General features: G+C 46.3%; 1 protein-coding gene across 4 annotated transcripts in view; it reads right to left on the bottom strand.

Annotated features, from left to right (window-relative positions):
• Positions 1–4430: 4430 nt before the first annotated feature.
• SRRD (SRR1 domain containing) overlaps positions 4431–16343 on the bottom strand; it is a 40943-nt gene continuing 29030 nt past the window's right edge. For all 4 annotated transcript variants that reach the window (XM_029619424.1, XM_029619426.1, XM_029619425.1 and 1 more), the window contains 5 exons: positions 9139–9419; positions 8199–8297; positions 6496–6647; positions 5716–5761; positions 4431–4860 (listed from right to left, as the gene is read on the bottom strand). In XM_029619424.1, coding sequence (XP_029475284.1) covers positions 4645–4860; positions 5716–5761; positions 6496–6647; positions 8199–8297; positions 9139–9419 — 794 coding nt within the window. In that variant the 3' untranslated portion in view covers positions 4431–4644. The remainder of the gene's footprint in view (positions 4861–5715; positions 5762–6495; positions 6648–8198; positions 8298–9138; positions 9420–16343) is intronic.

Raw genomic sequence — 16343 nt, forward strand, 5'->3', positions numbered from 1 at the left:
CACATTTTTGCAGCTACGCATGAAGGTACACGCTTGATCATATTCAGGATTCTCTTTTATAGCACGGCTTATTTCTTTTTGATTTTTGTTTCCTGCTATATCTATTGGGTCTTATATTAAGTACCCATATTATAAGAATATGCCATACTGGGTCAGACCAAGGGTCCATCAAGCCCAGCATCCTGTTTCCAACAGTGGCCAATCCTGTAAGTCTTTCTTTAGGCACGTTTTTGTGCAAACCCAGTGCAGAATAATAATTTCTCCACCCGTGCGTCCTGCAGCCTTCTGATTAACCCTGCTTCCTCCCCGCTTGTATTCTGAAGTGTGATTTACACAACTATTCACTTTCACACCCGTGGGAAACGCTTAAAAGGCAAAACTAAGTAACTATTTCTTTTTTACAGCCTGATTTACTGTGGCTGCCCCCCATCCTGTGGCTATAGGAGAATGGCTCAGTAAATAAGACCCTTTAATTATAATCCCAAAGGGACAATTGTGGGTAGTAACCCAGAGGAGAGCCTAGGAATCAGAACTGAGCATAAAAGTGGCCCCACATATGCATTTCTGAGTGAAAGTGACAAACACACAGTCAGCACAAATTATAGAGAGAGGATCATGACACAGCTGTCTGTAAAACACACCTAACAGGATAAAAATGTAAATTGTATTCAAGGAGACAGTAACATTTAAACAGCCGCATGGGCACACACGTACATGCAGATGCCTGCTCGCACTAATAGATGTGGCCGTTTTATAACATACAGGCGTATATGCACGCGTGAGAGAACTCACGTACACGTGCACCCAATTTTATATGGATGCACGCAAATGCCACCTCTACTGCATAAGTGGAGGGATTTTAGTAGACGCACACCGATGCACTTATCAGGTGCTCCAATTCGCCCAGGTAAATGATAGGACTTCATACCCTCTTTTACCCTTAAAAACCCCACTATCCCCTCTAGTTTTTTTTTTTTCTTTCAGGACTTACACGTCATCCATAGCAGAAGTAGAGTTACGTGGCAGGGGACCCCAGCACACTCTTGTGCGTGTAAGTACTTTCGTGCAGATTTCATTGAGAAATCTAGGAATACCCATGCCCTGCCGCGACCATGCCCTGCCCCTTTTTTGCCAAAAGTTGTTTGCGTGCGCACCGAGAAATACAGGCGTGTTCGTGCGCTGGCCCGACCTCTGCACATATCTCCTGTCTTTGGTGCACGTAAGGCTTTTAAAATTCACCTTTAGGTTTTTGCTAAGGAAGGTAAAGCAGTGATTACCCAGAAACAAAAGAAAGGGAGGTGGCCTACTATTCCTAGCTCACAAAAAACTTAAATTCTCTTCCCACTCCCTAAACCTACCACCCCCTATCGAGACCAACCTATTCAAATCAAAACATCTCCAAATTCTCCTCCTATACGCACCTCCTGGTTGCCTACAGCACAACCTTTCCCCCCTGATTGAATCCATCACAACCCACATAAACTTACAAGAACCAGCCATAATACTAGGAGACTTTAACCTCCATATCGACACCCACCCTCCATCCCCCACAAGCGAACTGCTCCTATCCACCATGTCTGCCATCGGATTCACCCAAATCATCAACTCACCCACTCAAAAATCAGGACACACCCTGGACTTAATATTCATAAACAACAAAATATCTGCAACTGAACCACCATCTACAACCCCCACCCCATGGTCTGACCACAGCCTCATCCAAGCCAAGCTTCAACTCCAATCAAACCCACTACAAACAAACAACCGAATCATCGAATTCACCAAACCATGCTCCAGTGAAGACATCGCCAAACTGTTACCTGAGGCACTAAAAACAATCAACTTAAATGACGCCAACACAGCCACAAACTCCTGGATATCTATCAATGCAGACATAGCCAATACATTATGCCCCATGATAAAAAAGGAAATAAAACAATCCACAAAGCAAAGAGCACCATGGTACACCCCAGAACTGAAAACCTCAAAGCGAACACTGAGACAGACTGAGAAACAGTGGAGACGAACCCCCACCTCAAACCTGAAAGACAAATACAGAACACTACTACACAACTATACAACTGACCTTAACACAGCAAAGCGTAATTTCCACACATCAAGAATTCACGATTACCAATTTAACCCAAGGACCCTCTTCGCCTATGTCAAAGACCTTACCAACCCCATCCAAAATGACAATACGCCAAACTCCAGCAACATCTCCAGTGAAAAACTAGCACAATTCTTCAAGGATAAAGTCAACAACATCATTGCCAAGATTCCCCAAACCCACAATGACTTAATTGACACCCCCCCTCCTATCCACTCATGGTCACAATTCACTCCCGTTGCTACCACAGAAATTGAACCTATCATCAGAAAAACCAACCCTGCATCCCACCCCTTAGACCCCATCCCCATCAAAACCCTAAAACTCATCAGAGAGATTATTGTCAAACCAATAACCTACATCATCAACCTATCCCTAGAACAAGGAATCTTCCCAGAAAAACTCAAAAACGCCATCATCAAACCAATCATCAAAAAGCCTCAACTCGACAAATCCGACCCAGCAAACTACAGACCAGTCTCCAACCTCCCATTCCTAGCAAAAATCATCGAAAAAACAGTCAACAATCAACTCACAGACCACCTTGAAACCTTTAATGTTCTTCAGCCTGCACAACATGGTTTCAGAAAACTCTTCAGCACTGAAACCCTCCTCCTCTCCCTCACCGATACCATCCTCAAAGGCCGCGACAAAGGCAAATCGTTCCTCCTGATACTTCTTGATATATCAGCTGCCTTCGACACCATCAATCACAGAACACTCCTCACCAGACTTAAAGAAATTGGTCTCCAAGACACCACAATCAAGTGGTTCAAATCCTACCTCTCAAACAGATCTTACATCGTCAAGATGAACTCATCTGAATCCTCACAAGTGCCCCTCACTCATGGAGTCCCACAAGGTTCTTCCCTATCATCAACCCTCTTCAACATATACCTCATCCCACTATGCAAATACCTATCAGAGGCAAACCTCACCTACTTTGTCTATGCAGACGACATACAAATATTACTCCCCATAAACAACTCCATTCAACTCACTATGGAAAAATGGAACAAACTCAGCTCAAACTTATCCCACTTACTATCTCAATTATCACTATGTCTCAACCCAGCCAAAACAGAAATCATTCACATCCACGATGACCATCCCTCCTATCCACTCATGTGCACCCCCTCTGACCACCCAGGAAACTCAATCAACCCGGGAGTGCCACAAATCTCACAAACCTCACTCACGCCGTCCACAAGAAACCTAGGCGTAACAATTGACAGCCAACTCAACTTTAAACGACACATCTCCAATACAATCAAAGATGGATTCTTCAAACTGCAGACACTAAAAAAACTCAAACCCCTTCTCCAAGAGCACGATTTCCGAACAGTCCTCCAATCAATTATCTTGTCAAGACTCGACTACTGCAACTCCCTCCTCCTCGGACTACCAGAAATACACATCAAACCACTCCAAGTTCTACAGAACGCTGCCGCCAGAATCATCTCTAACAACAAAAAATCCCCTCACATCACACCCACGCTCAAAGAACTCCACTGGCTACCCATTACACAAAGAATCCAGTATAAAACCCTCACCCTCATGCACAAAAAAATAAACAACAACAAAATGGACTGGCTAAAAAACGGAATACAACCTTACCCCACTCAAAGAACTCTCAGATCCACCAACACTGGACTCCTAGCCGTCCCCAATCTCAAAGCTGCACACCTCAACGTCACCCGCAAACGAGCAATAACAATAGCGGGCCCCACCTTATGGAACACCCTCCCCACCTGTCTCAGAAATGAACCTTCACTGCAAGTCTTCAAAAAACACCTCAAAACATGGCTATTTTTAAAAGCTTTCCCACCCGACACATAACCCGCCCAATCGCACCATCCACTCCATGCCCCCTCCCCAAGCATCTCGCCCGACACCTTTCCTTCCCTACACAAGCATCTCCCACCACCCTTTCCCTCCCTATCTCTACCTTCCTCCCACACATCCCTTTCTCTCCTCTCCCCCCTCTACACTCCCTGCTCTCCTTACCATAATTTATCCTCATCAACAAGCCATTTATGTACATATGTTATATACTATAGTCTAATGTTCCATGTACTCCTGTTAGTTCTGTTACAACTTGTTATATTTATTACCATGTTATAATGTAAAATATTCTTGTTATATTTATTACCATGTTATAATGTAAAATATTCTTATATCTATTTAATACCATGTTATAATGTAAAATAGGGCTGTTATCACCCTATTCCTTTAGTTATCTGGAAACCGATGTGATATCTCGATCGAATGTTGGTATACTAAATAAATAAATAAATAAATAAATAAATTACACACAACATCAATCCAATGTCAGTTTAATTTTCTGTCCATTACACTGGATGTTTTGGTTCGCTAGAGAAAAGTGAGAGCTGATCTGCATAATGTAAATGCACCTAAAACTGACTCTGTATGAAACCAGATCCCTTTCTAGCAGATCCCCAGCGAGCGTAGAGAAAGCCCTGTGAAACAGGGCAAGGATTATACTGAGCGTTCAGTTTGCACGGGTTTCATTTTCAGTTACAGGCAGAAGAGCTTGGGTTCTTGTCCCGATTTTTAATGATCTCCAGGTCCTCACATTCCAGATAAGCCGGCTCCTCTGCAAGCAGCCAGTTTGCACTTGGAACCTCCTTCAATTTTTGTACAGGAAACCAGTGGACAGATGTGTCGCTAAAGACATCCAGGTACCGAGGGTCATCGGGGAATGCAGCTTCTTCTGTCCGTTTTAAAATCTAGAGAGAGAAACACATTTAAAGCAGCAGTAACCAATGAAGTCCTAGCCCAACGGTGACACTAAAGGCCTCTACGTTATAGTTCCCTCCTGTATGGAAATCAGTATTTATATGCAGGTTATAGGTCTTTCAAGAACAAAGAAGGTGCTCAGCAGCTGCTGATTTCTGTAAAATATTGTAGTTTGTGCTCTTATTTGCAAAGCATGCAGCTGTTGCACAGTAAAACTGTTTTCCCCCATATCTAGAAACCCGTGCTCTTCAGGTTTAGCCAATTAAAGTTAGAGACAAAATATTACCTGAACAGCAATGTTGTGTATGAAAGTAGAAGGTAAACAAAAAAAGATTTCCATTCTGGTTTAATCCATTCCCCCTGTCTTCAGCACCCACTTACATCATTAAACTAAAATATCAGAAAACAATTCTATATTTGATTTTAATTATTATTTTTTTAGAAAGTGATAATTCCAAAATTAAATTGTGAACTCTTTGGTTCAAAGTCCTAATCATCTCCTCCAGCTCTAGCTGCCGTCCCACCCTCCAGGCCACCACTTCTTGGTACCGCGATGGACACATTTTCATGTGACAATTATTGTTTCTGGTCTGTTTCCGAGCTTATTCCATGCTCACAATTTAAATCTCAGGAGGGGTACAAAAGTATACAAATCACCTAACAATCCAGTTTATAACCAAAAATCCAACCTAATATCTATAAGACTAACATTTTACACACCATCTATGCAAATAACAGAACTGCTGACTGGATGTATTTTATCGCCCCCCCCCCCCCCCCCAAACACAGTGCTATAGAAATTATCAGTCCTACACCAATAAAATAAGCCTCCCAAAGTCCAATACCTGTGATATGTAAATGTAATCCCTCATTAATATTCGGGCCAGTAATCTGAAAAAAAAAAAAAAATCAAACATAGAATTAGGGACTGACAATTTGGCACGGCTCTTATTTTTTACTGCTTATATTTAGTAGACAAGGAAATGCTCTATTTCAAAAGGGAAAAGCACAATCGTTTTCAAAACTACAGAGGAAATTGCCTGTTAGCGTGTTGGGTGTTAAAGAGGGTGGTTTGGGATACAAAACACCCACATTAAATCATCTGTTAATGCAGTTTAGTACATTGGCCCATAAATGCTCAGTTTCTCACACCTTTCTTCTAACAAACCTTGCCTGGTGCCTTGCTCGCGATGTCTTAGGAAGGGCTCTTGCCAGCTTTGTGCGATGCAGCGCGACTCTTATTATAACACAACTGAATGAGAGGCTCCCGAGACCCCTTCAGGATATCACTGGTCACCTCTTAAACACCAAATTGGTTCTGAATTGTTTCTGTGCACCTTGTGAAAAGCACTATTTCAATAAATTATTTCTCAAGTTGCTAGCAGCTTTTAACGCACATCTCGCTTGGGTTTACCATTCCCCCACCCGGGTCAGGATACTTCTCTCTCGTCAAGCTAGTGCCAAAATCCAAAATGGCACCAGCTGACCTTGTGCAGGCTTTTGCCCAAACGATGCAGTAGTTTGGGGGGGGGAGGGAGAGAAAGTAAGCAGTGAATACCAAAGGCATACCCCAGGGCTGCCAGAAATTCGGTTGGAAGAAAAATGCACCAAGCAATAGCTCGTACCTTTCCTCAATCCTTTGAAAGCTGTTCCCGATAATAATCACTTTGGAAAGTGCATCCACGGACCAGTTCCTCCACAGGAGATTGTTATACAGAGCTTTTCCACAGTGGATCATGTAAAAGATGGTAGGTGCAAAAATTCTGCGTTTTCCTTCCTATGAATATAAAATGAGCAATTTTCAAGCAAACAGAAATGGCGTTTTCCACTCTTGCTTCTGCCGTGCGGTGCCAGCAGTGGGGATTATCAGCTTTGGCACTGGAAGAGCAATCCTTTTCTACCATCTCCATGCTGTGCAGAAGTGTCAAAGTTAAGAACCAAAACTGAGACTCCTTATTCTGTCATCAACGGGGGGGGGGGGGATCGTCGATCTCTGCTCCTCATGACCAAACTCACTAGCAAAGCTCCAATAGACTAGGAGTGAATTCTTTCTGGTGGTTCTGCCTGCCTTGTCTCTTACAGAAGGTCTGGGGATGGGAGCACACAGGGGTAGATTTAAAAAAAAAAAACGCGATCGCGCGTATCCTCTAAAATCCTGGATCGGCGAGCACAAGGCTGCCGATTTTGGGCAGTCTGCGCGCGCCGAGCTGCGCAGCCTGCCTCCGTTCCCTCCGAGGCCGCTCCGAAATCGGAGCGGCCTCGGAGGGAACTCTCTTTCGCCCTCCCCTCACCTTCCCCTCCCTAACCCACCCCCCCAGCCCTATCTAAACCCCCCCCCCTTACCTTTGTTCCTAGATTTACGCCTGCGAGAAGCAGACGTAAATCTACGCGCGCCAGTGGACTGCTGGCGCGCCGTCCTCTGACCCGGGGGCGTGGTCCGGAGGCCTGGACCACGCCCCCGGGCCGGCGCCACGCCCCTGAAATGCAGCGTCATCGGGTCCCGCCTCCCGACACGCCCCCTTCGACAAACCCCGGGAACTACGCGCGTCCCAGGGCTCTGCGCGCTCCGGCGATCTATGGAAAATAGGCGCGCAAGGCCCTGCTCGCGTAAATCCGGGGGGATTTATGCGAGCAGGGATTTTAAAATCCGCCCAACAGTGTAGCCAAAGTCAAGTGTACAAAGCTGGAGATTCAGATTCACTTGCTCTATCCACTACTCAGTATGCGACCTTCTGCTTAAAGTGAGACAGACTGCATGGAGTAGAAATACTGGAACCATGTGACTACCTCATGATCAGTTTGGATCTAAAACATAGGAGGCATGCAACACTTTCTGTCTCGACAACATTTTAAATACTTCGTTTTGGGAGAAAGGGCCTGTCAATTTCTTCCAGCTTTTTTTGGGTTCCCAGCTCAATTGGAACAAGGTCCAGGATTTGGCACCATAAGCCTTCATTTGCAGCCTCCCAAGGATTTTTCATCTGTTTTCTATGCCCTTCCAGCACAGCAGGGACAGCAATCAGTCGGGGATCATGCACCGGGATCCCTGCAATTCTGGGCCCTTAATCTGACCGCTTAGTGGCACTGCTGCATGATATCTGGGATCTACCCCAGTCATCTGCACTGAGCCATCAGCCTGGCCCTTAACATTTTTATTGCTTGTTAAGAAAAAACAAACCAGCACTGCACCCAGACCCACAGTAATCTAGTGGTGCCCCCTACCCGTCCCCACACCTCACGTTTCATTTTTAGCAGGACCCCTCTCTTTCTTACACCGAGTTCCTTTCTACAAAAAGATGAGTGATCTGGTCTTACTCCTTTTTCGTACTTCGTTTTCCAAAATAACAGTTAGGCCAAGGGCTTGAAGAACCTCAATTTCCCATTTGGAAAATAACGGATCAAAAACACGGCACCGATGGGCTGGAATCTGCGTGGGGTTAAAAAAAAAAAGTTAAAAGGTACAAAACTAATCAGAAGGGAACTGCACAGAAAAAAACAACTTTTTTTTAAATTACTTTTTCATTTCATTGGATGCTTATTTTGGTTCATTTTAACTGAAACAAAACAAAGAAACAAACTAAAAACAAGCAGAAAAAGAAAAATAGGAAAGGAAGGAGCGAGGTCCCCCTCACTGCCAGCGCCTCCACCCCCCCCCCCCCAAACGTTATCTGATCCATGGGGTCGTAGAAGTCAAAAATGGGAGAAGAGTGATCGCCCCTTGTTCCGAGTTCATAACGGCGCCACCTGACCCTTGGGCTGGTGCCACTGAGTTGTAAGCGCGGATGTGTGAGGTGGAACCACCAGCCGCTGCGAAAAAGGGACCGGGGATCGTTCCTGCATCATTTCCTGACCCTCTGAATGGCTTAAGATGGCAAATTCTTATCTTCCTAAGATGAGTAAGAGGTGGGGGACAGTTTTTTTTTTATTACTGCGGTACTTGGGTGGGGGAAAGAGGATTTGGCTGCAGCCGGCCAGGGGCTGCGCTCTGAAACAAAAACCAAATGATTTTTGTTGGGCTCTCTTTATTTTGAAACAGCTTGTAATGAAACCAAGTATTCTGTGGCATTTTTCATGTCATTTCACAAAAATGCATCTCTCTTAATACCAAACCTATAGTACCTGTATGCAATCCACTGCAACATCATTACTCCTTCCGGGGTCATGGTTTTGAAAACACTGGGGTTAGTTCTAGAGGATGAAGGTTTTCCTATGATTACAGCATCCAGGGGCAGGAAGATGGACGTGGCCTTGGTTTATCTGTGTCTTACCTGTAACTTTTCCAGTAACAGAAGTAAAAACGCCAGTTGATATCGTGATATTACACAAGTGGAAAACTTTCCCACACCATAGCATACACAGTTAAGATCCTGCTCACTGTGAAATGTCCCTTTTCTTGGATCAGAAGCCGATTGAGTATCTTGCTGATGTACAGACTCAGGCGAAGTGCTGTCTTCTGAGTTTTTATAGGCCTGGTGGATGTCTTCTACACTGGAGGTTCGTTTTTCTTTTGTTTGTTCAAGGAATTTACCGAGGCATTCGTGGATGAGTCCTGAATATTCAGATCAAAAATCACAGAACCATTAAAGCAGTCCACAACTTTGAATTGGTAGTTTGAGGGTTGAATATTACAGACAACAGGAACAGACATTTGTTTCTTCTAGCTGAAGCAATACTGGTAAGCAGCACAGTTAATACGATCCGATACAATGCCTCGGTCAAATTTTGCAAAAATTATTTAAGACTTGCAGGCGCTGATGTACATGGAAAACATTCTTGCTGCATGCTATAAGAGAGCTATGGGGGCACTAGTGTGATGCCGCTGCTGTAAATAAGCTCCAGTGTTCACAACATTGCAGGTACCAGGGTGAATCACTGAAGGGGGAGTGATGCTGTTCTGCAACACCCCCCACAACTTAAAGATGTATGGGCAGCCAGCTGCCCCCTATCTAAAAGAAAATTGGTTCTTGCCTGATAATTTTCATTCCTGTAGTACCACGGATCAGTCCAGACTCCTGGATTTTGCCTCCCCTCCAGCAGATGGAGACAGAGAAAGTTTGACAGACTCTGCCTTATATGCCAGGTTGCCACCCACAGGCTGCCAGTATTAGTGTCAAAGCAGAATGGATCTAAACCAAACTAACTATATACATGAACCATAAACCCGAACAGGATCACTAATCCCAACTGTGAAGCAAACCCATTAATTAGGGTAAATAAGCTTGCGCTGCAGATCAGAAAGTAAACACATGCAGAAAGAGCGGACTCTCCATTACCTCTATGCGCCAAGAAGGCGGGACTCTGGACTGATCCGTGGTACTACAGGAATGAAAATTATCACATAAGAACCAATTTTTGTTTCCCTGTACGTACCCGGATCAGTCCAGACTGCTGGGATGTACCAAATCCTCCTGCAGCCAGGTCCTGGACATCCAGCCTATAATGCAAGGATTTCCAAGTAGCTGCTCTGCAAATCTCCTGCAGCGAAACCTGTTGACATTCTGCCCAGGAAGTCGCTTGAGAATGGGTAGAATGTGCCCGAAGTCCTAGTGGCAAGGGCTTACCACATAGCAAATATGCAGAATTTACAGCTTCCTTCAGCCATCGGGCTATTGTGGTCTTAGTTGCCATATTACTCCTTTTTGGGCCACTCCAGAGCACAAAGAGATGATCCGAGACCCGAAAACTATTGGTAACTTCCAAATAAAGCAATAATGCCCTGCGCACATCCAGCTTCCTTAAATCATAAGAACATAAGAAATTGCCATGCTGGGTCAGACCAAGGGTCCATCAAGCCCAGCATCCTGTTTCCAACAGAGGCCAAACCAGGCCACAAGAGCCTGACAATTACCCAAACACTAAGAAGGTCCCATGCTACTGATGCAATTAATAGCAGTGGCTATTCCCTAAGTAAACTTGATTAATAGCCGTTAATGGACTTCTCCTCCAAGAACTTATTCAAACCTTTTTTGAACCCAGCTACACTAATTGCACTAACCAAATCCTCTGGCAACAAATTCCAGAGCTTTATTGTGCGTTGACTGAAAAATAATTTTCTCCGATTAGTCTTAAATGTGCTACTTGCTAACTTCATGGAATGCCCCCTAGTCCTTCTATTATTCGAAAGTGTAAATAACCGAGTCACATCTACTCGTTCAAGACCTCTCATGATCTTAAAGACCTCTATCATATCCCCCCTCAGCCGTCTCTTCTTCAAGCTGAAAAGTCCTAACCTCTTTAGTCTTTCCTCATAGGGGAGCTGTTCCATCCCCTTTATCAATTTGGTTGCCCTTCTCTGTACCTTCTCCATCGCAATTATATCTTTTTTGAGATGTGGCGACCAGAATTGTACACAGTATTCGAGGTGTGGTCTCACCATGGAGCGATAGAGGCATTATGACAGTTTCCGTTTTATTAACCATTCCCTTCCTAATAATTCCCAACATTCTGTTTGCTTTTTTGACTGCTGCAGCACACTGAGCCAACAATTTTAAAGTATTATCCACTATGATGCCTAGATCTGGACTGGTCAGATCCCCTTTCTAAGGGGACATTCAGAGGGCCTTACTGAGATATCTGTAGGTGACCAATGCCCTTCGGAGATCTTATCACCTATTTGTTTTGTGGAGCGGCGTGAAGAAAATGCTCCAGGCTTGTGGAGCGGCGCGAAGAAAGGGCTCCAGGCTTCCAAAGCTACCATTACAAGATGGCTCAAGACTATTGGGTCAGGAGGAAACGGAGGAAACAATCAGCATTGTTTTCCCGGTGGAATCCAGTTTCCGAGCAATTTCATTTACCCCTGCCTCTCAGAGCATGGTCCAGTCTGGATTGGTGGCTTCTCTCGAGCAACTTAAGTCACGGGGTTCCCCTAGTGGTTCCAGAATGGACAGTAGTCTCCACGGATGCGAGTCTTTCCAGTTGGTGAGCAGTTTGTCTGGGGAAGGCCGTGCAGGGCCAGTGGTCTCACGAGGAGTCTCGCTGGTCCATCAATCGTCTGGAGACCAGGGCAATAAGGCTGGCATTACAAGCCTTCTTTCCGATTCTCCAGGGGAGACTAAAGAGTTTAGGACTTTTCAGCTTGGAGAAGAGACGACTGAGGGGGGATATGATAGAGGTGTTTAAAATCATGAGAGGTCTAGAACGGGTAGATGTGAATCGGTTATTTACTCTTTCGGATAGTAGAAAGACTAGGGGACACTCCATAAAGTTAGCATGGGGCACATTTAAAACTAATCGGAGAAAGTTCTTTTTTACTCAACGCACATTAAACTCTGGAATTTGTTGCCAGAGAATGTGGTTCATGCAGTTAGTATAGCTGTGTTTAAAAAAGGATTGGATAAGTTCTTGGAGGAGAAGTCCATTACCTGCTATTAAGTTCACTTAGAGAATAGCCACTGCCATTAGCAATGGTTACATGGAATAGACTTAGTTTTTGGGTACTTGCCAGGTTCTTATGGCCTGGATTGGCCACTGTTGGAAACAGGATGCTGGGCTTGATGGACCCTTGGTCTGACCCAGTATGGCATTTTCTTATGTTCTTATGGAAATCAGTCAGAGTGTTGTCGGACAATGCAACCACGGTGGAGTATATCAATTGCCAAGGAGGAACAAAAAGCCAACCCATAGCGTTGGAAGCTCGTCAACTGATAGATTGGGCAAAGCAAAATCTGGTCAGCATAGCGGTGTCCCACATAGCCGGGGTCGACAACGTTCACACGGATTTCCTCAGTTGACATCACCTCAATCCCGGGGAGTGGGAATTGGCCGACGAGGATTTTCAGCTCATCTGCGACACGTGAGGCACACCTTGCATGGATCTCATGGCGACGTTCCAGAATTCCAAAGCCCCACACTTCTATGCTCGCCACAGGAACACGGGAGCCGAGCGGGTAGATGTTGTGGCGCTTCCCTGGCTGTTGAATGTCCTGCTCTACGTATTCCCGCCTTGGCCTCTCATAGACTAAGTGCTCAGACGAATAGAACTACACCCAACAGACGTGATCCTGGTGGCTCCCGAATGGCCGCGTTGTCCATGGTTTGCGGATCTACTCAATCTGGCGGTGGCGGGTCCCCTGCAGTTTCCAAATCTTCATGGTCTGCTGTATCAGGGGCCCGTCTGTTTCGACTAGGCAGATCACTTCTCTCTAGTGGCATGGCTTTTGAGAGGCAGCAGCTGAAGGATAAAGGGTAGTCGGAAGCAGTAGTGGCTACACTTTTGAGATCGCGTAAAACTTCCACTTCCCTGTCTTATGTCCGGGTATGGAAGGTCTTCAAATCCTGGTGCGTGGAGCGACAGAGTGTTCCTACACGAGCGTCCATGCCAGATATTTTGTGTTTCCTTCAAGCTGGGTTAGCGAAGGGCTTATCGTGTAGTTCCTTGAGGGTGCAGGTGGCAGCCCTTGGTTGTTTACGTGGTACCATACAGGGTGTTGCGCTGGCTGCGCATCCAGATGTCTCTCGCTTTCTTTGGAGAGCAAATCATTTGCATCCGCCGGTAAGACATCCTTGTCTGTCTTGGAACTTGAACTTAGTCCTCATGGTCTTGTGTGCTGCGCCCTTCGAACCTTTATAAAGGGCGACATTGAAAGATCTCACATTGAAAGTAGTGTTTCTGGTGGCAATTTCTTTGGCTCGTAGAGTATCCAAGCTTCAGGCATTATCATGCAGGGAGCCTTTCTTAAGGATTTCTGATTCTGGAGTATCCTTGCGAACTGTGCCTTCCTTTCTTCCAAACGTAGTTTCCTCATTTCATTTGAATCAATCAGTGAAGCTCCCGTCCTTTTCGGATCTGGACCGGTCAGATCCCCTTTCGGATCTGGATCTGGACTAGGGGGCACTCCATGAAGTTAGCATGTGGCACATTTAAAACTAATCGGAGAAAGTTCTTCTTCACTCAACGCACAATTAAACTCTGGAATTTGTTGCCAGAGGATGTGGTTAGTTCAGTTAGTATAGCTGTGTTTAAAAAAGGATTGGATAAGTTCTTGGAGGAGAAGTCCAATACCTGCTATTAATTAAGTTGACTTAGAAAATAGCCACTGCTATTACTAGCAACGGTAACATGGAATAGACTTAGTTTTTGGGTACTTGCCAAGTTCTTATGGCCTGGATTGGCCACTGTTGGAAACAGCATGCTGGGCTTGATGGACCCAGTATGGCATGTTCTTATGTTCTAAATTGAGAAAAGCTGGAAGTTCAACCGTCTGATAAACATGAAAAGCTGAGACCACCTTGGGAAGGAAAAATGGAACCGTCCATAAGGACACCCCTGAATCCGAAATCTGTAGGAACGGGTCCCTACCAGATAAAGCCTGTAACTCGGATATTCTCCGCGCTGAACAAATGGCTACCAGGAAAACAACCTTCACGGTCAAATCCTTAAGAGTCGCCCTATGAAGAGGCTCAAAAGGTGGTTCACATAAAGCTCAAAGGACCAGATTAAGATTCCAAGATGGACAGACCTTCCGTACCAGAAGATGTAAATCCTTGACCCCTCGAAGAAACCGTACAACATCAGGATGAGAGGACAAAGATCTTCCGTCAATCGTCCCTCACAAAGAGGTCAGAGCCACTACCTGGAGAGAGTTAAATTCCAAAAGCCTTTGCCCAAGCCATTTTGCAGGAAGGATAAAATCTGGAACACCGAAGCCCGCAAAGCAGCAACACCTTTGGCCACACATCAAGCCTCAAAAACCTTCCAGACTTGGATGTATGACAACGAGGCAGACATGCGCCTCGCATGCAGAAGGGTAGTAATAACTGGCTCTGGGTACCCCCTGCGCCTTAAACATCGCCTCTCAAAAGCCAAGCCCTAGACCGAAGCGATCTGCCTGATCGAAAAATATGGGACCTTGATGGAGCAGATGAGAGAGGTGACTGAACCGTATCAGACCGTCCATGGTCACGTTGACGAGATCCGCAAACCACGGGTGACGTGGCCAATCTGGAGCCACCAATACGACATCCCCCAGGTATCTATCTATTCTGCGCAAAACCTTGCCCACCAGAGGCCACGGAGGAAACACGTAAAGTAGAACTCCCTGAGGCAAAGGAATCACTAGAGCCTTGACTCCCTCAGCTCTGCAGTCTCGCCTGCGGCTGAAAAATCATGGGGCTTTTGCATTGTGGTGAGATGTCATCATATCTACATGTGGACAACCCCACTTCTCACAAATGCGCTGCATCGCCGACTCCGACAGTTCCGTCGCCCGGATCTAGAAGACTGCGACTTACACAATCCACCTGGACACCGCAGAAACCATAAGCCATGAAGAGGCCTGCACTAAGTCATATAATGCGTCAGTTATGTATGCCACTGAAGCCTCCAAGCACTCCGCAAGACCAGCTTGGTCCCCTTGCAGCTGTTGCACTGAATGCAAGCATACCCACTGCATGAAGCTGGAGAAAATAGCCGCCCGAAGGCTCAAAGCAGAAACCTCAAAGATCCGCTTAAGATGAATCTCCAGCTTTCGGTCTTGGACATCCTTTAAAGCTGAGGCCCCTGCCACCAGAATAGTTGTCTTCTTGGTGACAGCCGATACCGCAGCATCCACCTTTGGCATAGCGAAGAGCTCTAACGTCTGCTCGGATAAGGGATAGAGCTTTGACATAGCTCGGCCTACCCGAAGTCCCGTGTCCAGAGAGCTCCACTCCTGCTCCACCATCCTCTGCATGGACCTATGGTAAGGAAAGGCCGAGGGAGGCCACGAGTCCCATCCAGAACCGGGTCCGCCCTATCTCGGTCCGAATCCGACTGAGGGAGGTTCAAACTGAGCTCCTCGAGAACCAGCGGAATTAAGGGGGCCAATTCCTCTCGATGAAACAAACCAAGAATCTTGGGATCGTCCCTGGACACTGGCATATCAGCCACATCGTCCCCTGGATCTGTATCGAGCCTTATATCCCCAGGAGTCTCCAAGAGCCCCCTGAAACCCCCCGTCTCCCTATTCGACCGCGATGTCCCCAGTAAATGCTACACCCCGGGCACCAAAGTACCTCGTGACCGAACAGATCCAGACACAGCCGTCTGGCTGGGGAGGGAGGAGGAGGGGCCATTCCCCCCAGCTGAAGATCTGACCCTTCCTGCTGTGCCAAAAAAGTGCAGTGGAGCAGTAAAATAAATTCTGGGGAGAAACCGCGGGGAGCAGACCCCATAGGCCCAGCGCCCCCCGATCGAGCTAAATCCACTAGCAGCGCATCATCCAGGCTCCCCTGCCCCCCTACAGGGCCCAGGTGCACTGGGGAAAGCCGCAGAGGGAGTCCTCCAACCCCCCCCGAAAGCGCTGCAAAGTCTGCAGGGGAATCTAAAATGGCCGAGGCCAAAGGCCCGACGCGGGAAAACCCCGTCCCCAACAGCAACCATATGGGCGGTGGAAGGAGGTCCAACACACCGGCGTTTCATGGGGGGAGGGGAAAGAAGGCCCCTCACCACCTGAAACACACGCCGAGCAGAGAGACACAGCTGCGTGCAGGAACC

This window comes from Rhinatrema bivittatum, chromosome 11, assembly GCF_901001135.1.
Source record: "Rhinatrema bivittatum chromosome 11, aRhiBiv1.1, whole genome shotgun sequence".
Classification (NCBI taxonomy): domain Eukaryota; kingdom Metazoa; phylum Chordata; class Amphibia; order Gymnophiona; family Rhinatrematidae; genus Rhinatrema; species Rhinatrema bivittatum.